A 24,745-nucleotide genomic window follows, 5' to 3' on the forward strand; every position below is an offset into this window, starting at 1 on the left:
AAAAGCAATTGGTCAAGATTTCAATAAAGTGGACAGAAAAAGGACCAAAAAAAGTCTTTTGCAGTAGTTCATACTCACCGACTACAGCCTCATGCTTTATAGGGCAAATAACTTCAGACAACTACTATTCCAAGGGGCGAATTCTCTAGGTTACCACCTCTCGGGAGTGCAAAAACAGTTTTTCATAACCTGGCCTTCTCTCACGAGCGAAGGAATGCTCTCAGAGAATAACCTACACTTGTGAATGAAGAAAGGTTGAATAAAGACAAAACAAAAACGTGCATCATCCATTCAGCCCCCAATCCCATGATGACCTTTTCCCCCAAACACACGCTGAGGTTAACACAAGAGGACATACCCTTCTCTTGGCTGTGCAGCCAATGGACAAAAATAGAAACGATCTACCTAGTTGAAAGTGGTTTATTGTTAAGGCCAGAAGCAGCTATCTCTACCACAAGAGTTCATGGCATCCTCAGTGACATGTGCCAAACCTGCTGAAATGCCAGAGTGCTGCCTTTAGGAGCAAAAACATTCTGACTGCCATGTAAACTACTGTCCATTCTGTTGGGTTTGTGATAAATAGGTTCTCAGATCCAGCAGATACGGTGAGTCATCTGGGTCCCCCTTCTATGGCATGGTGGACAGAAGGACTGCGCATCCCTGCAGTCCCCTCAATAGCCGCAGCTTCTCCATGACCGAACTAAGGGGTGGCGTCAGAGTCTCTGCAGCGTCTTGTGAGGTTGGAGCGACTTGTGACAATCTTATGTGAGGGTATAAATACAATCACAGACCAGCAGAAGGTCCATCAGCCCAGTGTCCTCTTGCTTTGAGGGCATGATGCGCACAGACTGCGTTCATACTTCAATTATCTTCCCCGATTCCAGGGACACACTTCAGGACAACACTACGGCATATCCACAACAAGGATCCAGTTCTCAATGCATTGGGTGGGCTGGCTGCGTTAAGTCAGGCTGGTGCCAGAGCTGCTGGCCGTGCTGTTGCGTTTCTGAAGGCATTTCACAGCGCTGGGGACCTGCAGTCCTGAATACACATGGAAGCTCCCACACCAGACCTGCAGAGGAGAGAAAAGGCCAAGAAACGGGTGAAACGGGAGCCTAATGAACTGAAAGGAAGAGGCAGGAATGAGGGCAGTGGGAAAAGACGCTAGGCGCAAGGGACTGTGTAGCTAGAAGACAGGAGAGGAGACTTTCTACTAATGTGGACTTCATTAGAGCAAAGGCACGGTGCATTATTCAGCAGTCACCCGCTATAGGATGTTGGAAAGCTTCCTACTAGCGGCTCACTTTCAGTGCTACAGGATGGCATCAGTGCAAGCGTCATCTCAACAGAGTTCCATATGTTATTTATGACACTGTCAGCATGAGCTTTGCCTCAGCAGTAACTTGCTGGCACTACGACGGCGCATGCTTCCTTCTGAGGAGCCCAATCCATGCTATAGGACTTGGGCAATAGGATTCCCTTTCATGTCAACTTAATATCATCTTTGCCAATTCACTGCTGCAAGAGGACTCCAACAGGAGGCGACTGCACTCGTGAATGAACTAGCCCAGGAGTCTGCAAACTTTGGCTCACAAAATGATTTGGACTTCAATTCCCATCAATCATCACCAGCCTCATCAATGGTGAGAGTTGTAGTCCAAAACATTAAAACAGAGATTCACACGTTGAAGCAAAACCCTCACCCCCTTCCCCCCCCCTCCCCCCCGACCCCCGCACTAGCCCGATAGTGGACGATCTAGGTACACCCAGTGGAATAACTTTCCTGAAAATGTTGGGGGGGGGAACATGACATCTGAAGAAAAGGTGCCTCAGCCGAATGGATGGGTACAAAATCGTGTGCCATGAAAGTTATGGGGACACACCCCTACCCCCCGCCCCCCCTAAAATTACACCCAGGGGTACACTGCACCACTGCTTTGGTTTGTCTGTCAGGTTAGGGTTCTTACCATGAAAGCTGGCACGACAGGCTGGGTAAACTTGGCTCTGAACGTGTGCAGGAGCTGCTTAGTGCGGGCATTGTAAAAGGAGAGGTATCCTGCAGACAGTAGAAATAAAAGCAGAAATCGTAAAATGAAAGGCCTTCAATACACAGGGACAAAGCCCACAATCATGCAAATGACGCATCATTGCATTACATCATCTGAGAATGCGCGTCCTGTATTGGCCAATTCATTCCGTTTAGAGAACACAGTAATGAAACGGTGCTACAATTGGCATTCATGGTCAGAAAGGGAAGCAACTCAAGCCAGGCATTGCCCACATACACATTTGCTTGCACACTGCCCATGTTCTACACTTCATTAACATTTGGCATTTCCTGGTCAGCGAAAAGGGCACTGGGGCAAGAAGTCAGCCTCTTTCACCTGCATTCACAGATCTCATGACAGATCAAGAAAGGGAGGGAGGGCTAGAGAAAGCCACAATGGAGCATGAATATCGAGGCATTACGGCCCTGGTGGAGAGGTGTCCAATAAGTGTTACCTGCCCACACCCGAGATATGGGCCTGGGCGCGAAGTCACGGGCCTCACATGTTACCTCCCCACCAGAGCTCTAATGCCATTTTATTTGTAAGGTATCATCACAAAAACAGGCCGAAAACAAAAGAACAGGTGGAGAAGATACTCAGAGCCTTGCTGTGGGCATAGTTCATCTGGATTGGTGGTTAAAAGAGACACTGAGCGTTGAGACGGACTGTTGGGTGAGAAGCAGTAAGCTTTGTAACAGTGCTTACTTGAGGCCTTCTGATGGCCCATTTTTTGTTTGGGACACTTATAAGCCGAAACTACTGCATTAGAGTACAGCTAAGGAGAAACGGTATATGAGGAGGGACACACAGCTTGTAGGAATGGTTTGTTTATTTGCCCACCCATCCCATGGCCATGCTAATCTCTATGGCCATTCCCACCCATTTTCTGCCACACCCTACCCAAAACACCTCCTCAAAGGAACTCTTTGAGCTCGCTTTAATCAAGTCTTACTATCAAACATTGCACTCAAAGTGACTACCACCGTTTTCTGAAAACAGTCTTCTGAGAGTTAATGACTTAATTGGAGTTGCAAACCCGCTACTGGTGTAAAAAAAAAAAAAAATTCTTAACCAGGTCTGCCTTCAGTCACTTGATTTCTAAGCGTTATGCATGTTCTTCACTGAAGTCCAGTTAAGAACAAGCATTGGCAAATCAAAACGTTTTGGCTTCTGTATAAGTATTAGACATTTGCCAGGCACTGCTATTAGATAACAAGGTACTCATACTATTTTCCACCCGATATCATCAATGTCCAATTAATGCCACTATGCTGTGGCTGTCAAGTGCCTTTCTCATGCCTACACAAAAGCTCAAACTGTTGGCTTTGCCAATGCTTGCTTACAAAGGCCTGCCAACGTTCCAGTGTAATGAGGAAATAATGCCATTCAAGGTGGGTTGTACTGTCTAGTAACATCTTGCAGTCCTAAAGTAATGGCCTGAACCCATCCGTGTTTGTGGCTGGATGTGGGGGCTGGGTCTGTACGGATCCAGTCCACATCTAAGATAGTGTATCTGTTGCTGGCAAGATGCGTTGGCCAGAAGAGGTCCATAATTGGACAGCCCCTGCCAGTTTGAATGGAATAGATTATTACCATTGGTGCCCCAAGTGCAAAAAAAAGGATAAAAGGGGAACATCTGCAGACATTCAACAGATCATCATTGGAGCAAAGACCCCCTACGAGGAAAAGCAGACCAGAGGATGACTATGGCAGCTGACCAGCATGGTCTCCAGCTACGTGCAAGTGATTCCTTGCTCCTCCCTCCCGATTTCCAGAAAGCACTAATCAATGCTTTGACCCCTGGACTGGTGGGAACAACCAATCTAGGATCTGTGCCTGCTGAGCCTGCGTAAGTATACCTGGATCACCCAGTGGACTGACCAGTCTCTTCTGGGCCACCTCGCTGCAGCTGGACCCATTCGGAGTGCATTCTCAAAACTTTGGGATTCCTCAACTTGTGTAACAAGATGCCTGCTCCTAGAGTTTCATCCTTCCTGACTAACGCGAAGCTGTGCATTGTCTGATCCTTTGTTCACACCATGAGGATCGCCTTTCGCTGACTGACCGTGGTGACTTCTGTTACAACCCATCTTCATTATGTCCTGGCGGTCTCCTGAGGTCGCCTGTTCTAGGGAGGTCTTCATCCTGTCATGCCAGGAGAGTCCAGCCGTCCAGACATCAGGACTATATCACTGGAGCCTGGCACCATGGACCAGCTGGACCGAATCCCTGACACTGAAAATGACCACTGCACCGGTGCCCCTAGTCCTCCCTCAACTGGACACAGCACAGAAATGGGCCCAATGGATTCAGGAACCCCCGATATTGTTGCTTGTGACTTTTGGACACTGGCCCTCAATTCTTAGCAGAGTTGGACTTAAGACTTTTGTCTTAAGTTTATCTGTGGATGCTCTAAATAATTTACTTACCAATCTATGCTGGTACTCAATTACTGTTTGCTCTATTTTCTTATAGACTTTACCACACACGGTTATTTACAGTTTAGCTCTTGGCTTGAAAGTGTTGGTGTTCTGTTAGTACCACCCCTAATAGTGAATGTATGTTTATTTATTTATTACATTTATATAGCGCACAGGCAGCCCAGGGGCATTGTGGCGCTGTTACTTGTAGATGCACTTAGTTACAATGAGTACAGGTTGTGCCTTGGGTTACAGTGCGGCAGGGTCCTGTGTTCAGCAATAGGAGGTATCATACATCATAATACATCATACATGTGAGCTTGAACATATGGTGTTGGTTAGGTGAACAAGGAAGTTTTCATGGCTTTGCGGAAAGCAGTCAGTGATGGTTCAGCTCGCAGAGAGGTGGGAAGGGTGTTCCAGTGTAAGGCAGCAAGGTAAGGGAAGCTGGCACCCCCTGTTCTAGATCTTTTTACCCTAGGTACAGAAAGCATATTGGCATATGGTGTCCTAGTGGGTCTCAAGGAGGAGACCGGGTGGACTCTCTGGGATAGGTACACTGGGGCCTGAGAGGTGAATGCATTTGTGGGTGATACTTAGCGCTTTGAAAATGATCCTTTCCTTTATGGGGAGCCAGTGGGATGCTTTTCTGGCGGCAGTGATGTGCTCTCTCTTGGCAATGCCTTGTGCAGCACACAGGGCGCCGTTCTGGATTACTTGCAGCTTCTCGAGGTTTTTGTTGGAGGTCCCTAGGAAAAGAACATTGCAGTAGTCTAGCCGCGAGCCAGTTATGGCTCTGGCTATGTTGGTGCATGAGTCTTTTGACAGATAAGATCTGATTGCGTTGAGGAGTTTAGCATGGTAGGCCGCAGAGGAGGCGATGGCGTTTACTTGCCTGGTCATGGATAAGTTAGAGTCTAGATATATATGTATATGATAGTATTTGTGTGATAATACTTAACTGAAAGTTTGATTTCTTATTGTGTATTCTAAAGATCTTATAAATATGTTTATATGTGTGTACTGTTCTGTCTAACTGAAATTATTGGGAGTGCTCTGCGTTTCTCATTGTAGTCCTAGACCACTCCCACACTCTTTAGCCTGAGGCTTACTGCTCTTCTACTCTACCTTGACTGGGTTTGGCTAAAATCAGCGTCTTTCCTGTTCACGAAAATAGGTTGGCTTCTCAGAAACCACCCCACAGAGTTGATTCTGAAAATCCAAAGGGCCTATTCAAAGAAACCCTCACTCAACTTTTGTTCCGAGTGGATTCAAATACACTTCCTCAATAGAGAATACCTTACACTTGCAATACTAGAGCTAACCATAATAGCAACCAGCCGTGCCCCAGAAGTAGTGATGCCACCGCCAATTTGATTTTATTCACAGGTTTCTGAGCTGCAGAGTTTGTGATACTGACGTTAAATGTCAACATAGACTTGAGGCTGAACCCTAGAGCAGTTTCCATTGGGAGTAGGAGGCCCTTTCTAAAGGGACTCGAAAGAACACTCCTGCTTTGCTATTGGTTAAGCACTGCATCCTTTTAACACGGACTGCAAAGTCGTAGAGGTTGGTGGCGGCTGGTTGTTGCAATGTAATGGGGTCAAACGTGACACTTTGCTGCCCAGGCCTTCTGCTAGAACCTACTGCAGACAACTATGCATTTTGGCACTGGTTCCATTGCTGCGGATTAGCTTGTACTGGATGAACTGTGCCCGCATTTTTGGCTCTGGTTGTATGTCTGCTGGTTAGTGCTTCGGACCGCTTGACAGGTACAGGCAATGTTGTTCTTCTGCACCGAATGATGGTGAGCTAAAGCGGTTTCTTCAATTGTATGCACAACTTGTGCTCAGTACGTACTGGTTATCTATTGTACCGTATACTGTCGGAATCAACTGCTTATTGGCTTGTTTAACTGTATTGGTTACTGTGATGCTCAATGAATCAATTTCACTGGCTGTTTGCCACAGTCGCTTAGGCTGCTCAGTGTTCGATCTTCATGTACTGGGCCAACACATTTCCCACTCCCTCCCATTCTCATTGCCAGTTTACTTCTGGAAACATCTTCTCCTGTCCACCTACTGGCCTGCCACTCACCTTCGCCAAAGTTGCAGTAGACCCCAAGGCGATCAGGCACTACCACATCAAGCACCTTTGACTTGTTACCATGCTTGGCAGTGAAGCTGACCTGCAGCCAATTATTGAGGTGAAGGCACCAGGAGGCCGAGGTCTTCCCAAGCTGGTCAAACTTTCCCAGCGTCCTGTATGCCACTCCCACGCCAAACGCCTTGCTGTCTGCGTCATAACGGACCTCCCAGTAATACTCCCCACTGTCAATCAGTGCATCACCTGAGGAGACAGAATGGTGGTAACTTTAACAACAGAGGTAAAGATTGGGTAAACATTCCACCATCACCCAGAAAACAGAGGGACTGTTGCAGGAGGGAAGGAAGGCTGGGAGTGGAGAGCAAGAGAGAAGGAAAGGACTGCTGCAGAGTCCTAGGTGAGCAGCAGCAATCAATGGAGGCACAACCTGAAATTATTTCAGGGATGAGAAGACGCTTTAAAGAAGGGAGGATTATTTAATAGCCACAAGGCTGGCCACTTCATAGACATGAGGGAGTAGAAGCAAGCAAGTGCCGGGCTACCACAAGAGAGGGGCATTACTACTGGGGTGGGATGTAGCCAGTAAAGAAGGTGCCCAACATGGGAATATTGTATTATAAAAACATCTTTTCCAATAATATTTACCTGAATAAGATCGACCTAAAAATATATTGTATAAAGGGTAAAAATGTTACCCCAAAAAAAGTATTAGGGGAGATTGGACATGGAATATGGGATGCATCACCCTCCCCCAAGTGAGCAAGTTGGGTATAACATTTTTTTCTGAAGATGCCTTCATGTGGAAGGGGGGGTTTTACTAAAGAGCCTGGGGTGGTTATTACACAGGCAAGATCAGGAGCAAAGCTGTAGATGCTTGGAGAGGTAGCTATGCACAGTGAAGTTCAGAAAAATGGATAACAGAATGAGAGAGGTTCTAGTGAGTCGCGGGGTTTCACACATTTTCTTATTGGACCCAAGCAACACCACAATATTAGACTCATCTCTTACCCAGGACCGTGTAGGATTCAGCTGTGAATCTGTCCCTGCCACCACGCCCTGCTGGTGTCCTCTTTGGTGATGGTGTACACCTGTGGGATGAGAGCAAGGAGATGCAGATACTTTGCTTATTAACTCAACATATGGAACTAAATGATCCAAGCCCTTCTATGGTGGCTGCCAACTTTATTTAAGCATACAAATTACCTGGTGCCCCAAACCAGGGTCATGGCGATAGTGGTGCTTATAATCATAGCATTCTCATCTTGCCTACAACTTTGCGATTTAATAAAAACAAAACAGTCCCCACACGCTTGAGACTAGTAAACTGTTCTAATTTTCAATACAATCTTATTTCATTTATGGTTGTTTGGGAAAGCAATTAACATTTTGGGGTCACACTCTATGTGGGTATGATCGAGACTCCACTCCCTTATCCTATTTCCTACAGAGCCTGATGGCTTTCAAGCAAGATGCTTTGCAGATATACATAGCATTTCAATATTGGATTTATGCTCATCGGCCGCCAATATAGAGGGATCTTTTCTGCCTTCATCATGCAATACATTAAAATACAATAAGTGCATGCATTTGTAACAAAGGAGGCAGGGTGAGTTAAAGGAGGTATTTCCTAAATTAAGGGAAATGTGACTAAAGGGAGAAGGTAATTCCAGAACGTTCGCTCGTTGGGGACTGATCCCACAGCTCTACCTGTAGGCAAGGGAGGAATATGATATGATAGGTTATTTATAACACGCTTAATACCCAGAGGTTTCTAAGCGCGGACCCGGGGGTCGAACCTGTGTTGCTCCGTCTTGCTTCCAAGGCGAGCACGTTGCCCCTGAGCTATCCTCCCGAGGCGGAGGACATTTTTTATTATTTACAATAGCAATTGAAAGAGGGGCTTGGGGAGCAAAAAGGGAAGGGTCAATGAAAGACTTATTTGAAAGATCACAGGGGATGTGGGTTTAGTGGCTTAACTGAGATAAAAGTCAGGTGCGATATGGACTCCAGATTAGGGTAGATGCTCAGTACCGCAGAGTTAGCAAAACATGATGAAAAAAGCCAATGATCATCTCCTTCTAAAGCTCAGAAGGAGAGCTGGTCTTAAGAAATTGTGCACATGTTTCAGGAGTGAGGGGGAACAAGAATGATGTATTCAGATCTAGCCCAGATACTTGGATGACCATAGAGGGGAAGGCATGGTTCTGTACCTGGCCGGCGAATTAACTGGGGATGCTGTCCTGCCAGTCTTCCCTTCCTTCTCTCGTGCTTTGATGTCCTGCACTTTCCCACCCAAGGCGTCCCACTCCGCACTCATCTCTTCCACCTTCAGGTTCTGATGACAGGAACCAGCATCCAGCCGGAACATGAAGGCTGGTGGCACAGAACAAAGGAAAACAAAACTGAACAAGGATGCAACATGCAGAATTCACTTGCTGAATACATAAAACCGATCAGGAGGAGCCAAGCTACACATGGCAAGAATTCAGCACATTCCTTGTTGATCATACGACCACAAATTCCAAAGAATTATACTATCACCCAACAATAAAACAGTACATAACTTGTTTTTACCAACCCAATAAAAACAAGTAACTCATACAATATTGCACACTGAAAGGAAGCACACTTTGATACTGCCATCATATGCAGTAATTCTGGTGTAGAACTGCCAGGAACCATAAAGCAGAGGGGACGGGCAAGGAACCTAATAAGCACCTGCATATGGTTTGTGTCAAGTCTGGTGAATTAGTATTTGTTATGCCTGGTGCATGTGGCTTGGTCTGGGGCCACACCCAGAGTGCCCCAGGGGGACAAAGTGTAAACAGAACGACCAAAGGCAGCTTTGCGCTTGCAGTAATCTCCGGTGCTTTATTCGTCAATCATGTGATGCCATATTTCCTTATTTTACAATCTTGTTGTACATGAAGTAGGTCAGAACTGTATTTGTTACACATTTTATAAACAATCTTAGAAACGCTTAAGCAGTGTTCAAAAAAGCAGAACAGCCAACGTGTGTTTCGACCAAAAGGGTCTTTATCAAGGCTTCATACCATGAGAGCATGGCTTAAGTGGTCCACTGCTTAGAGATGCTCCTGAGGGGTCAGAGGGCTGCGTTAATGATACTTGAAGATCAGCTTGGGTACTGTAGAGTGATTGTTTTAGGGGTCTGTGATTTTCTATAAAATCAACAGTAGTATGCTGCTGGTGCAGACTGGCTTTTTACATAATGATCTGCTATTCTCGGAGTAGGTCTGTTTAATAGACAGATTGATGTCTTGTATTTCAAGTAGGCGTGGTTGGTCGGAGCAGAGCAGGTTCTATGCATTGTGCCGGTAGATATTTCTTCCGTGTCTAGAAGATGCATATGCCACAAAAAACAAACTGCAAGAAAACATGCAATGAAACAGTAATACAGGCCGACACGCCTAGATCAAACCAAACAATAACATAGAAACAGTTTCAAAAAGTGATTACATGGGTTATTCCTCAATTACATCAACATTTAACTGCAAGGAATCACGGATCCACACAGTAACAGTAGTGCATGCCTGAATCATGGCAAAGAAAAGCTTTACATTGGCAGTCACATGAAACCCTCTTCAATTAGGATAATCAAAAACTGCCCGAGATGCATCAGTTCAATTCTCACTGCTATGCCAAGCCTAATATCAACTGTTACACTTCAACAAAGAGAAGGTCTGGATCCTATTGCCTGAATCATGTTGTCAAACCCGCCTGAAGACCGGACTGCATTAACCCGATCCATACATAACCGCCCAATATGTGGCCCGCAACTGCACTCACCCGCTAAATACCATGCCACCTTAAATCCCGCACTAGCTATAGCACTAGAGACCTGGAGGCCCCAGCCCACTAAGCACAGTCCACATGCCAGCTACCCACACTAGAGAGCCCAACCTCTCTAGACCTGTACCAATACCCTCGCCCAACAATCCCCACCACATACGGGTGTCACCACTATGTCACACACACTCTAAATCATGCAACACTTGGGCCACCCTACTGCTTTATAGCACCCATGACCCACGACACATGCGCTACCGAAACCCACAGCCTTCCTCTGTCCATTTGTGCATTCTGGTACCTCCTTCAGCCCTACCAGCTGGCCCGCAACCTCATTTGGAGCCGGACCTGCCTTTGTTAGCTATGCAGACATGGAACCCTCGTCCATCCATCACACTTTGTCCATCCCCAACCCACCAAGAATAGAAACACCCGCCTAGTCACCACACACAGATCAAGATCTGAGCAATCAGCACTCCCCAACTTACTACGAACAGATACACCTGCCTAAGTGACTGCAGAGTCACTACTCCAAGATCCGGGTTAAAGCACTCAGCACTGCCCAGTCCAAACAACCCCTCCAGACCTTTAACCTCTGTAGTGGAGGGATGGTATCACAAGTATGACACCGACACAAAAAGGTACAATTTGTAAAACCTTTATTAAAGTTTCTGGGTTTGGACAAACTCCTATTCTGCCCTATAATTAGGATGGGAGTAGTCTCGAACATCAAATAATAAATAAAACAGTCCCAGTGAAGTCTGTTAAATCAAATGGCCTATGCTAACAAAACCTAATGCCTGCCCTTTCTCTTGTACAACAAGTGTCTTAAGGAGATAAGTATGTAAAGGAAAATCAGTGTTCAAATATAAAGAATAAATGTGGCTGAATCCGCTCTCCTCCCCATGTTAGACAGCACAAAGTAAGGCAGTCCCCGTAGGCAGGATGACATGGGGTTTCAACACAAAACAGTTCAAGACGTGGGTCAAGAACCGCCTGGCCTTCCACAAAGTCTCTCTTCCCAGTCTTCCAGATACAGTTTCAACAAAACATTCACGTCAGTACCCCTCTGTTGGGCTCAGACCTTTCTACAAAAGTTCAACAATGCTTGCAGGGGAGCCCTTCCCCAAACTTGTTACACTTCGGGTCTCCCTCAGTCGAGCTCAGACCGTTTTCGGATGTTGAAGGCTTTTGAATATGCGTGGCTTTCTTTACAACCTCCGCAGGACCCCTTTGACTCAAAGTTCAATGTTAAACCTTTTGCTCTCCTCTTCTCTCAGGGTTAACTTTTATTACTTTTGCTTTTACAGTTCATTCATTTTAACGTTACAAACAATGCACCTTTTACAGAGACTTTCGAGTGGGCTACTACCTTTTGCTGGACCACTCCGTTACTCAGTGTCGCTGAGTTCACAGCTGCCCTTACTTCAAAGTTCATTCACAGGTCTGCCTTTCTTCACATCTCATCTACACGTGTGCAGCCTTCACTTGCTATATAATGTTGCCACTTCAATCTTTCTTCAACACACACCTGTCTCTCAGGTCGCTTGCCAATTCACCGGCTGTGTGCGTTTCTGTCTTGGTTTTATGATTTTCAATTCACGACTCAGGGTTAGAACCACAGACTTGGTACACAAGGTTCCACTGTACAGGGATCCCCACCCAGCCCACCCAACAAGAATCTACCACCCCACTTTTATTGTGCTCTCATCAATGCAAGATCTTTTCCTGTACATGCCCTAGATATCCATGATTTGATCACCACTTGTAACTTTGCCATTCCCCAAGAATTCACAATCTTCCGCTGTGACAGACTGAACACCAGGGTCGAGGGGTAGCGCTCATAGCAAGGGATTCCCTACCCATCCAAGTCTGTAATCCCACACTATCCGACAATTGTGATATTGTGTCCGTTAAACGTACCCTTTCAGTTTCCGACATGATCACCCTTCACACCATCTACTGCCCCAGAGTTCCAGCACCTTCCTTTGAAGAGAACATTCTACTTACATTGGGTGCCAACATCAAGTCTACCTCTAAAATGATTCTCATGGGAGACTTAAATCTAGGATATAACGACCCTGCAGATTTAGTTGGTGCCTCACTCGCCCACTCTCTAAAAGCTTTAGGCTTTCAACAAACTGTTGCTCCCCCACACACAACTAAGGACGAACCCTAGAGTAGATTGCTGATCTAAATTGCTGGTATTAAGTCAAATGACTGGAAAAAAGAAAAAGATTTAAAAAGACCTCTCTGTGACCGCAAAGAGCAGTCTTTCAAATTGAACTGTCAGCCCCTGCGCTGGAGAGGACGAGCTGCGGGAGTCAGAGGTAAGCATGTGTGTGTGTGTGTCTATTTGTGCGAGTGTGACAAACATGTTTGCATGCAGAGGGTTGTGGGGGGCGGCAGGGAGCAAAGGGGGAGTTTTGGTGGTGAACCCTCCCCATAATTGAAAAATAAAAATAGCAGTGATGTCCCTTTCCCGTTTTCTAGGTGTTGCACACAATCGACTGAAAACAATAAAATCGGTCTTTTTGATATGAGACCTTCAGAAAACGGGAAACAAACCATTGCCCATCGTCGGACCACAAAATTGTGCACTTTACCACCGCGCCTACTGCCAACATGATACCAATCGCCATCCCGCTGCCCCTCCAGATCACAGCTCTAAGAATATTACTAAAGAGTGCATTTCCCCTCAGCTAAACTCACTCTTACCTGAGTCACCCTTTTCCACTGACCCCAACACACTTGCTGACTTGTACTGTAGGACTTTAATCGCTTCCATTGACACTATTGCAACGCCAAGGCAACACAAACTGAAACCATCTGCACACAAAAACCCATGGTTTACCTCGGAACTCCAAATGCTACGTTCAGAAAACGGCTAGCAGAAACTATTTGGAAGAAATCACCAACGGACGCCAAGAAGTTAGTGCTCTCACTTGCTGCCAAACACTATAAAAAAGCCATCACCTACAATGTCTGCATTGCCAATGCAAAATCGAACACTCGTGAGATGTAAAGGCGACTTCTGCCCTGCAGTCCTCCTCAAAGACTGCTGAAATCTTGGCACCCTTCATTGCTTCCTTCATTAATACCTCATTCACCACTGGCATTGTCCCCATCAGCATTAAGGAATCTTGGGTTAGCCCTCTGATCCCTACAAACTACTGCCCGATAACAACCGTCCCTTTTCTACTAAAGATTCTGGAAAGAGCGGCGTATCTGCAAATCCAGAGCTACTTAGAAGCCAATCACATCCTGGTAAAGCGCCAGTCGGGGTTCCGCTCAGGCCAGGGGACTGAATCAGCGCTTCTTGATCTAAAGATACAGATCAGTGAGATCTGCATTTGATCTGTTGGACCACAAAATATTTGGCCAACACCTTTCCTCTGCGGCTAACTTATCCCCGGAGGCCACAACCTGGATTGTCTCCTTCCTATGTGAAAGAGTCATTTAGATATTCTCAGAGATCACCTATGCCCCTCCAGCACCCATCTTCTGCAGAGTACCTCAAGGATTCTGTGTATCGCCAACTCTGTGCAATATTTTCAATAAACAACTATTCGTCCTTCTCGACTCAATCGGCATATCTTAAACTATGCCAATGGGACACAAATCTTACTCCCCCCCGCCTCTAGCAACTACATTGAGGACTCTACCACCCTAAACTCCATATATACGACCATCCAGGCGTAGATGGCCACCCACCGCTTATGCTTAAATGATGACTAGACAGAGATCCTGCTGGTGGGTTCCCCGTCAGGATAAAGAAACGTGACACACAATACGAAGCCTTTAACACTGACGGCATCCCGATACCAGTCTCACCCTTTGTGAAGACATTAGGAGTGTCCCTGGATGCTACACTATCCCTCTCATGGCAAGTAAGTGCTATTGCCTCCTCAGCGGTCTACATCGACACAGCCAGACCCTTCCTCTCACCGGACAGTTGCCTCACTATAGCCAGAGCATCATTGATCTACACATTTTCGATGCAACATGCTGGGTACTCGTTATTGGGTACACTAACTCTATATAAGCAGTGGTTCTGCCCTTGCATTTTATGTGGCCTGGAACCTTTGGAGATGAAGGATTACGGATGGCTTGATAGAAATGAGGCTTGGTTCTGCCGGAAGATGATGGGCTTGCCACATTCTTGTCAATTGAGTATCTCCGCTTGGAGCTGGGATTGGCATCTATAGGAACACCTGCTTTAAAAAATCAAAAGTATCTCAGACAATGCCCTGACCCAGCGGTTCGAAGATTGCATTTATTGAGGAGGATTAACCATCTTCTTTTGTGTACAGTCTGGGGCTCCAGGTGGAAGGTTCCAATAAATGCCAGGCAATGTAGAATATGTGACTGTCAAACCCGCCCAGAAACAATGAGCATCTATTTCCTGGTTGCCCTAAGTTAGAAGAGTTATATATTATTGTCTATGGCAATTTAGTGCATAATCTTGAGTCAATTAAAAGAGTTTTGGACTTATTGTCTGAATATGAATACCGTAGCAACACACTTAGCACTGTTCCGTATATGGCAACATATTGTCCCTACACTTAAAGGTCTATCTGTAAAGCAAAAGAGGATCAAAAAATACATTGTGATGAGTTGGAACTGACTTAGCTGTAATATCATTGGGGTGTTGGCCCATGTATTTATTTTAATGTAAAATTAATGAAATGTATCGGTTTTATCTATAGGTATATGTTTTTCTTATTTCCTTTCGTTTATCTTATAAGTATTTATTTTATCTCTTATGTGTTGTGTAAAGTTTGCTATAAACTGTAACATGATAAAGTATATATGTTTATATAGCCAGAACCACAATAGGACCAACGCTTGACTACTGTAATGCCCTCTTCGCCGGCACCTTTGCCAACAGCATTAGAAAGATTTAGGTTACACAAAATAATGCACTCAGAGCAGCTCTGAACATCCCTAAACTGGAGCATACGACAGCAGCAAGAAAACTCCCACCGGCTCTCTGTTCGGGAGCGGATTCTCTTCAAAACACTCTATTACGCACAGAGGCCTATCCAATGATATCCTCCTTTCCAAAGGTTTTGCTAAAGCTGCCTCGTCTAGACCTACCAGGGAAGCTTACGCTTACCGTTTTACTCAGCCCAAATTTAAATGGGCTAAAGTTGGAGGCTCCTGCTTCCCTTGTATCGCTGCCAAACACTGGAACCTTCTCCCACCTGCCATGCAAGCTGAGCTCTCTTATTGGAACTTTTGTAAGTCGCTAAAACATTGTTGTTCTCTTGACTGTCCTCTACCAAGTGTTGAACTAGCCTTATGGGCAACAGCCTTTGCAAAGAAACCGGACACACTCTTTAACCTGAAATGTACAACCATTATGACTTGTGTGGAACTGCGTTCGTAACAGCGCCTTGATGCCCCTGAGCTTAGCGCGCTTATTAAATGTAAAAATAAATAAATAAAATAGCCTCCAAAGTTATGGGACATACACGCTGATACAGGGCACAGCTTGATCATACTCACCATTTACAAAGAAGCATTGATGGGTACAGGACACACCTCCAGAATACTCACTGCAATCTACAAACCACACACTGACACATGACGACGCACTTCTGTAATTTCTGTCATGCTCACAATAAAAGCACAGACCCTGATACAGGACCTCGCTATCATACTTTAAGCCATACATACAAGTATATTTTTTTAAACTGACTGAAAGGACATGCCTCAACCGTGCTCGCTACCATTTACCATTTACCAAGATGGAAAAAGCTGGTACAGGATTCACCTGTGTTGTGTAAAATGCCCTCTCGAAAACAAGCACAGACTGATACAGGACAAAGCTCTACCACATTCAGTGCCATCTACAAAGAAGCAAAGACTGACTTCGCATGCACTGCCATTCACAAATCCGCACAGACTGTTGTAGGACACTGCTTTTTCACATTCGCTGCCATCTACAAAGAAGCATGTGTTCACATGGGGCAGGGCTTGGTTAGGAAAGATGTTCTTTTTGCTGCTTTGCCTCCATACTCCTCTATGGAACCCTCCAACTATTTTGTTGTGGTTTTGAACTTATCCCGACTCGCAGGTAAGTGAAGCCTTTTTACTTCACTTACCTTGCTGTGGTCATCTGTTTTGGGGGCATTGATCAGATCCTATGGCAATCCATGCAGGGGGACACAGTCCTCCATTGTGGAATTCCTGGTTTATTTTAGACTGCACACATAACCTTACAGTGAGGTGTGGTAGGGAGACTGTGTCCCCATAACGTTTTCTTTTGCATCTTAATGGTTACTTGCATGATGTGTCCAAGATGGGCTGGTGGCAGCAGATATTTTCCTGCCATGTGTTTTTATATTTTTGCACGCACTTTTGCGTTTTACCACTGAATGCCTTAATGAGTACTATATATTCTAAGAAGGACGCATTGCATGATTTTTGCCTGTCCTTCAGCCATCTTTTATTTTGGCCTTCTTCCTGCCTTCTCAGGGCTGGATTTGTCATATACATGGTAAGCCCGTTCCCGGGCAAAGCCTCAGCTTTCCCGGGAAAAGTGGTGATATGTGTTTGTGGCCATATGTGGGGGCTCGGACTGTCTGGTCCCCATCCTGGTCTAAGTAGGTCTGTTGCACAGCAGATGTGGTAGCAGGAAGCTGTGCATGATTGGAAAGTCCCTGCCAGTTTCAGCAGTGCAGATGCTTACCATTGGTGGGCTTGGGGGTGACTCTAGCTCGAATCGTGGATACAAGGGAGGACCCTTGCACCCTTTCATCAGATCGTCATTGGAACCAAGACTCCTTTGAAGAGGAGCATTTCCCAGAAGACCCAGAATTCGTTGTTGCAGCCATCCAGCATGGTCTTCTTCAAGAGTCCCGGAGAAGCCCTGCTCCTAAACAGATATCCAAAAGGCCTTTCAACAACTCTACCGGTGGGAACAACCAGTCTGGACCACTGCTTGAGGATCCTGACCTTGGAAGCCTTTGGAATTGTCCTGGAACAATCCTGTTGGCTGGCCAGCATCCTTGTGGGCTACCTTGCTACATTGCTCACCGTCCTGAGTTTGGACTTGGGACTCCCTGGACCCGCAACCAGTGAAACAAGAGGCCTCCCCTGCAGTTGCAGCTCTCCAACATGAGGATGGGCCTTGCAGGTCGAGCTTCTTTGTTTCTGCCACAATGGTTGACTTCTTCCATTTGTTTGTGGTGGCCATCGCCGATCTTCATCTGCAATGTGTCCTGTGGGGTCACCGGAGGTGGCCCACAATGTGGTGCTCCTTTCTTCACCATGCCAGGGTCATCCAGCTGTTCTGGGCCCTGAACCTTTTTGCCAGAGCATGCAACCGCCGACTAGTTGGTCCTAAATCCTGAAGCCGAACGGGACCTATGCACCATCAAACCTCTAGAGGCCTCCAACTGAACCAAGACACAGGGCCTGATTCATGGAAGTGTTTTATAATGGCGCAATTCCATAGGAACACGTTCCATGAATCAGGCCCACAGGGTCATAGTGATAACAGGAGCCTCTGAAGTGGTCCCAGAATAAATCAGCTTACAGGTGTGGGGGGAGGCGTGAACAAACATACCTGTTCCTACCCCACTCTATCACCAGACAGTGATCGGTGGAGCTCTAGTCAATGACCCTCCGCTGGGCTTCCCCTAACGTAAGTTTGGTTTGGGAGAAGGCATCCCAAGAACTTTACTTCAATTGTACTTCAACGTTAAATCACTTACAGACTGCCTGTTGGCTTTGCCACACCTGTTCAGCCTACTTTAACGACTCCTGCAAAGAGTTCTATTGGGACCTGTGACTCTAAAGGTTCTTGCCCCATCTCTTCGAGCAACTGAAGAACTATTAAAGTGTACAACCTTATAAATATAAGATTATGTATGTTGTTTTAACTCCTTTCTTATTTTACAGATCACTTCCCTAAATTGCTGATTAATTGCCTTGTTCTTTGCTACACAAAAGCATACTATTGCTGATCTTCCTGCGTTTAAAAGTGCTGGTGCAGTGTGAATAGAGTAGTAGTGTATGTTTAGTATGATACTTACCTGGGGCCATTAATTGAGAAGTGTTGTTCCGGGCTTAAATAAACTGTTGTACTTTTGATACATTTGGTCTAACATGCGATATTATGATTCAGTGTTTGCTTAATTAACTGAACCCGTCACCACTCTTACACACTCTCACAAGTCTGAGCATTTCTGTGCAGTCACACTACCTTGATAAGAGTTTGGATAGACCTTGGTGTCTTTCCCAGTTTATTAGAATAGGATGGCCCCTCAGAATCTGCCCACAGGGCTGATTCAGAAACTGCATCTCAACAGATCACAAGGAACAATTCATTTTAAGAGCAATAATTGAATGCATGCTCCTCACACAAACCAATAAGTTCCGGGAACCACGGGTCAACACATCAAAAACACGAGCAAGGATGCTTTTTCGAATGCCCTTTTTAGCTGTATGAGGAGAAATTAGTGTTGTTAACAAAGGAATCTTTCATCTCCTGCTAACCTGGTGTTTCCAATGTAACAGGCTCTGAAAACTCGCCCGCCACTGCCTTGTTGCACGCCTTCACGCGGAAATTCATAAACTTGGTATCAAACCTTTGACCTGGTGAAAGCAAAAGAGACAGAGTTAAAGGACGACCGATATTAAACATAACACTGTTAGCCAGGAGCTTCACTGCAAATTTCATCAGTTCCCGCTACACTTCCGGTTTCTCAAGCGGCAAGATGTCTACCCGATGATCGAGCATTCTCTTAAGCCCTCAGACAATACCAATGTGGACTGTGTACTACCACAGAGGAACAGAAAAAAAAAAAACACGGACTGGCCAACAGAGTAGCTACCACAAGCCTCTATCTGCCGCTGGGAGACAGGGAACAATACAACACTCCACAGAATGACCAGCACACAGTGGGATCCACAAACAGCAATTTGCCTAATGACCAGCATACAGGGGAGCTACAAGACTGAGGAGAGCAACCTGCACACAGGGGAAACCATAATATTCTGTGTGTCAGGCAGCACGCTAACAGACTCACGAGACAGTGGAACCATTTGTACACGGTGGAAATCAAAGACATGCAGAACAACCTGAAACATAGGTGGCACCCCAACATTTCTCAGAGCAGACAGGACTCACAGGGTGCTTCTCCGCAGACCTGACATGAATGGGAGATGAAACAAGAACCTTTCCAGTGCAAATACAGGTAGAGAAGTATGAAATGGCAGAGGTGTACATGTTTGATGATAAAGAAGTGACAGCGCGTAAAGAGACATGGGTCAAAGTAACAGATGAAACATCACTTCTCTGATCAATGCACATTATGCTTCAATAGCGAGACTGCTAGGGTCTCAGTCTCCCATGACGAGCCACACAGAGCACATTCTTACTGAATTCCTGACAGCAACAGAATAGGTGTAAACTGCAGAAAGAGTGAGCTCATCGCATAGCTTATAATCCTATATCGATTCCATAAAGCAAATCATATTGGAATGGTGCACCAGGGAAGAGTGAGCACCCTTGAATTGGAAAAATCCCTCTTTACAAAGATCTGCAGAGACAGTATGAGCTGTTGCCTTCACCACAAACCGTGCTCCACAATCACGGTTTACACAGGCTACTGCTATAATATGATCCCTGTGCACCACTCTTCACACCTTTGGTTGAGAAAGCCAAGACTGCAAGACCTGGGGATTCCTTGCAATATAACACTTATACTAACCTGACAATGTGTACTCCGTCTGTTTGATCCCCTCAATCACCATCCAGGGGTGCTCCTCCTTCACTCGGGGCAACCCCTCAAAATTGGTCTTGCGATACTCCAAGACATAGTGGTCAATCTTACTGTCCTCCTCTGGCATTTTCCATATGAGCGAGACACAATTATCAGCCACCAGAGACTCAGTCAGGTCTATTTCGGGCTGACTAGGAACTAAGTGGAGAAAAGGACAAAAGGAGGCGAAATAAAAGGATAGCCACATGACTGACACTGTTCCCCACAACCTCATATGACCTTTGGCCTCTGCAACCTCACCAAAGCCCTGCGTGCCTCTTTTCCCCAACTACTTCAGGAATCCCTTCACTTAACAGCAAAATCAAGTAATCCTTTGCTCAACAAACCTATGTGCCTCTCTTCCCCCACACGTGCAGTTGGCCCTATTCCATAGAACATCTGGTGTCACTTTCCCCATACTCTCACATGCCCCTTCTACGCACAGCCTTAAGAGCCCTACCCTTTGACATACACCCTCAAGCACCCCCTTCGTCATACAGCCTTAAGTGGCCCATCTTATTCGGATGGCTTCAAGTAGCCCCCTTCTTTGTAACATCACCAATGGATCCCCTACAACCTTAAGTCAAGAGCCATGTACAGTTTCAATTGCCTCACATTTTAACTGCCCCACCTGTATCACAATCATCTTAAATACACCCCTTTCCTTGCAATTATTTATCTCTTATCTCCACATCCCCAGGAACTTTTTTTATTAGCACTCCACAGCGGGTGAGACACAGAAAGAATGATCAGCCATCCTTCTGTACCTGGAAGAAACTTGAGAGCTTGGATCATGCGTCTCTCTTGTGTGAAGTCCACCATCAAGTGACTCATGTTGTCAGTCACCTTCGCTTTTAATGAAATTCGGAATGCCGGTGCCATTGTCACACTGATTGGGATGTGAAAGAAAGAAGCAGGAGTTAAAAGAAAAAGAGGGATTACTTAAGCACAATTTAATAAACGAGCTCCATCACAGGGATTGCAATCTCCAAGGCTAGGCGTCACCTGGTAGATGGCGAAAAAGGAAGGCTTGTTGCATTGGACTACGACGGTTTCCTTGAATCGGATATCTTGGAAACTATTGGAGTAGCATTTGGAAGGGGTCACTCCCACAAGACTTACTGCTAGGAAGACCACCAGTGACAAGGTAGGCTTACGGGAAAACACTGAACACATTTACAGGCGGCATGGGATGATCAAACAAAAACGTATGAAATGAGGGACGAAAAGACTGATAAAACAAGATTGTTTTTGGTGCAAATTTGGAAAGTAAAAATATTGGGTTTGCCAGAAAAACAGGCCAGTCAATTAAATGAAACACAGGGAGATGGTGGTAAAAACCTTTTAAGGAATACCTTTGTAGTTGACCAGATTTGAGAAAAGGTTCTGGGTGAAGAGAGGTAATGTGAAGGAAATGAAAATACAACACAATGGGTGTAAAAGCAAAGAGGAAAATAAACTGGAGGACAAAGCAATGGCATAAGGAGAAAGAAGAACTAAAGGTAAAACTAAAGGTAAAAAAAAGAGGTCGTAAGCAAAATGGGAAAAGAGGGAGGCAGCTGGAAACAAAAATGGAAAGTAGGCCAGCAGGTGAAGTTAAAAGAGTGAAAGACTACGATTGGTAGCAAGAGAAAAAGAGACTGCAAAGGGAAACAAAAGTGAAAAAAGATAATGCGCGAGCAAAAGGGAAAAAAGAGCGGGAGAAAATAAGCAAAGAGGATTGTGGGTTCAAGAACAGTGAAAAGAGAGGGATCAAACTAATGGCAAAAGAAGAGTGCAGATGACTTGGCGGAAGGGCAAAGAGCAGAGGATGAAAAAGATTGGACAGGGAGGCTGCAAAGGACAGAGGCAGTAAAAACAAAATGCTTTTACCGCAACAAGGATGCAAGAGCAAACACACTAAGAACAAAGCTGTGCAAGAGCAGAAGAGAACAGGAGAGGGAAAGGAAAGGTATGCGGAAGGACGGAGAGAGGAAAAAGGTGCAACATTAAGCTATTCAAACAAGAACATTAGAGCTAAAAGAAGGAATACATAAGGAAGGAGAGAAGGCAGGAATGAGTGCAAGAGGCAGATCATATAATACATGAAGAGGCAGAGGTTTGATGGAGCTTTAGGTTTGTATGCGTCACAGTCACATGCCACTGTCAGCTGTTCTGTCTACACAAAGCTCTGCTTCACAGCCAGTACGTCACTTGAGTGCTTGAGGCAGAAGCTCAAGCTTGTGATGTGCTCGTGAGGGCAGTGCCGGCGGCTGATCCGTCTCCCAGGCACCTCTGTACCCAGTCTCCACGTCATAGTCGAAGCCCTTACCCCTCCTCGCAGCAGGGAACAGTTCTGTGCTACACTAAGGTTAAGACTAAAAGATGTGGAGCACAGGCGGCTGTGGGGGTTATGTTGAGATGAGTGATGATGAGGAAGAGGCAGGTACTGTACCTATCTTTGATCTGCTTGGCAGCCTTCGAAGTAACAGAAAGCAAGAGAGAAACAGACACACAGAAAGGAGAGAAAGAGGATTTCAGAGGCAGATTCAAGACCAGCTCTTTTGACACAGAACCCATGTAAGGCAAGGCATAGCAAGCAGTGTGCATGTATACTTTTGTTTAGAAAACGCCCTCACCAACCCAAGTAGTAGCCCCTTTACCCCTCCATAAAATAACATAATTCCCATCTCTATAACAAGAACAAATTAATCATGTAAACGCTCAGAATCCCTTCCAATGACCACAGATTAAGATGGCATATAACCCTTGTGTGGGTGAGAGAATTAACTTTGAAAATATGATGGTCTAAATTGAGAAAAAGTATTCACAAAGTTTTGCACATTGTACCCAATCTCTATATAGGCAATTATACATACATAGGGGAAGCAGGACACCTGCTATACGGTTGATAAGAGACCAACAGTGTGAAGTGAGGCTAATGAAGCAGGTCTACAAGACTGCCTTACTACACCAATCTACCTCTATTTGCATTGTAAATCCCTTACCTCAACGTCCCATCATTCCTGCTGCTCCACATATCATTCATACCAGTGTTGCAGACTCCTCATCCAAACCTCTACGCGTTAACCTATCCATCACTTACTCACCCCCACATCCTCTTCTGCATGCCCAACCTCTTCGTGTCCCTCCCCACCGCATCCTGTCCCACTCCCATCTCATTGTGTACCTGCCCAATCCCCACCCAACACAGTGGTCTATATTCATAGAAGTTATCCTTGTAGCCTCCAGCTCATTAGTACCAAAACATGTGAAGGGTGGGGGGGGTTCACAAATTACTCCAATCACTGGCATTACTCTGGGAAACCTGTAGCCTCCAGCTTATTAGTACCAAAACATGTGAAGGGTGGGGGGGCTCACAAATTACTCCAATCACTGGCATTACTCTGGGAAACCTTTCACATCACTGTGTTTAGCCCCTCTGCACCACTATAGAAGGGGATAAGTCATATGCTAATCAGTTTTCGTCCTGCGATCAATGAGAGCAGACCAGCCCCAACTTCTAGGCCACATCATTTTGGCCTGGGAACACAAGCAACCACAAACATGTTTCAGCATTGTTGGGTCCCATCACGGAGGTGCTGCTTAGTTACCTATGGCACAGCAAGCAAGGGACACATGTCTGGTCATGGACTCCCCATTAAACAGAGCCAAAAATATGACCTCTCAGTTTGGACCGGGCTGCCCCTTTGAGATGGGACCAAGCCCGAATTGCATGTGGTATGTCTCCTCCTATAATGGCATGGTAGGCTGAAAAAATAATGGTCTGTAGGGTGCTGAGAGCACAGCCCTAGTTATGATTAATTCAAAACCTTGCAGCAATCAACGTTCACTCTTGCAAATGCCTTCACTACCTAAACGTTTAAAATAAAACAGATCTTTTTTTGTTTCCGAATGGACCATCCCACCCTATCTAACTTAAGACACATGTCTGGGGGTTGACAACGCTCTGAGTTTAGCAGAAGGGAGCTCTGTGCCAGAGGCTTGGGTTATTGCCATTGGCACACTGTGCGGCTAGTCTGCGTTCCCGAGCAGCACAATACTCTGTGTGGTTTCCCTCATGTGACACCGCAAACTCCACCTCCCAAACCTAACAAGATAATGACAATGTACCTGGGAGAAGGTGTCATTCTCTGCCACTTCCAAAGTTTGGTTGGCCATTTCTAGGAGTTCCTCTGAGCTTTCGAGAGCCTTGGTGCAAGTAGACAACTGATTCTGAAGAAAAAGCATAAGAGGCAAACATCAGGGCGCGAGCGTGGCCAAGGACAGAAGACACCATTCACACACATCAGCTGGTAAGCAGCTCTCTAAGCTTGGCTACTGCAAAGCTTCTCCAAGTGTCTGTCTAGGAGAATTAGATGGTTTACAAATGGATTAGAACCTGCCAGACCTCAGAGCAGCCATACCTGCTGGGACTGGGGCTTTTCCTTGGTTGCAGAAAGTGCCTTATGGTGGTAGAGAGCCCTGCAGTGGACAGCTGCTGTAAGGAGCTTTATCACAAGTACTGGGGGACACATGAAAATAAAAACACACTGTTGGGAGACTGGCAAGAACGCCATCTGCCCTCTATCTGCCCTTCATACAGCTG

General features: G+C 45.7%; 1 protein-coding gene across 4 annotated transcripts in view; it reads right to left on the reverse strand.

Annotated features, from left to right (window-relative positions):
* Positions 1-404: 404 nt before the first annotated feature.
* Positions 405-24,745, reverse strand: part of FSD1 (fibronectin type III and SPRY domain containing 1) — an 85,264-nt gene continuing 60,923 nt past the window's right edge. For 3 of the 4 annotated variants that reach the window (XM_069649379.1, XM_069649382.1, XM_069649380.1), the window contains 10 exons: positions 24,271-24,372; positions 22,592-22,614; positions 20,925-21,046; positions 20,107-20,316; positions 18,890-18,988; positions 8,785-8,947; positions 7,583-7,662; positions 6,566-6,817; positions 1,968-2,056; positions 405-1,072 (listed from right to left, as the gene is read on the reverse strand). In XM_069649379.1, the coding sequence (XP_069505480.1) occupies positions 962-1,072; positions 1,968-2,056; positions 6,566-6,817; positions 7,583-7,662; positions 8,785-8,947; positions 18,890-18,988; positions 20,107-20,316; positions 20,925-21,046; positions 22,592-22,614; positions 24,271-24,372 (1,251 nt within the window). In that variant the 3' untranslated portion in view covers positions 405-961. The remainder of the gene's footprint in view (positions 1,073-1,967; positions 2,057-6,565; positions 6,818-7,582; positions 7,663-8,784; positions 8,948-18,889; positions 18,989-20,106; positions 20,317-20,924; positions 21,047-22,591; positions 22,615-24,270; positions 24,373-24,745) is intronic. The other variant, XM_069649381.1, reaches the window with a different exon arrangement.

This window comes from Ambystoma mexicanum, chromosome 1p (genome assembly GCF_040938575.1).
Source record: "Ambystoma mexicanum isolate Mex_15411 chromosome 1p, UKY_AmexF1_1, whole genome shotgun sequence".
Classification (NCBI taxonomy): Eukaryota; Metazoa; Chordata; class Amphibia; order Caudata; family Ambystomatidae; genus Ambystoma; species Ambystoma mexicanum.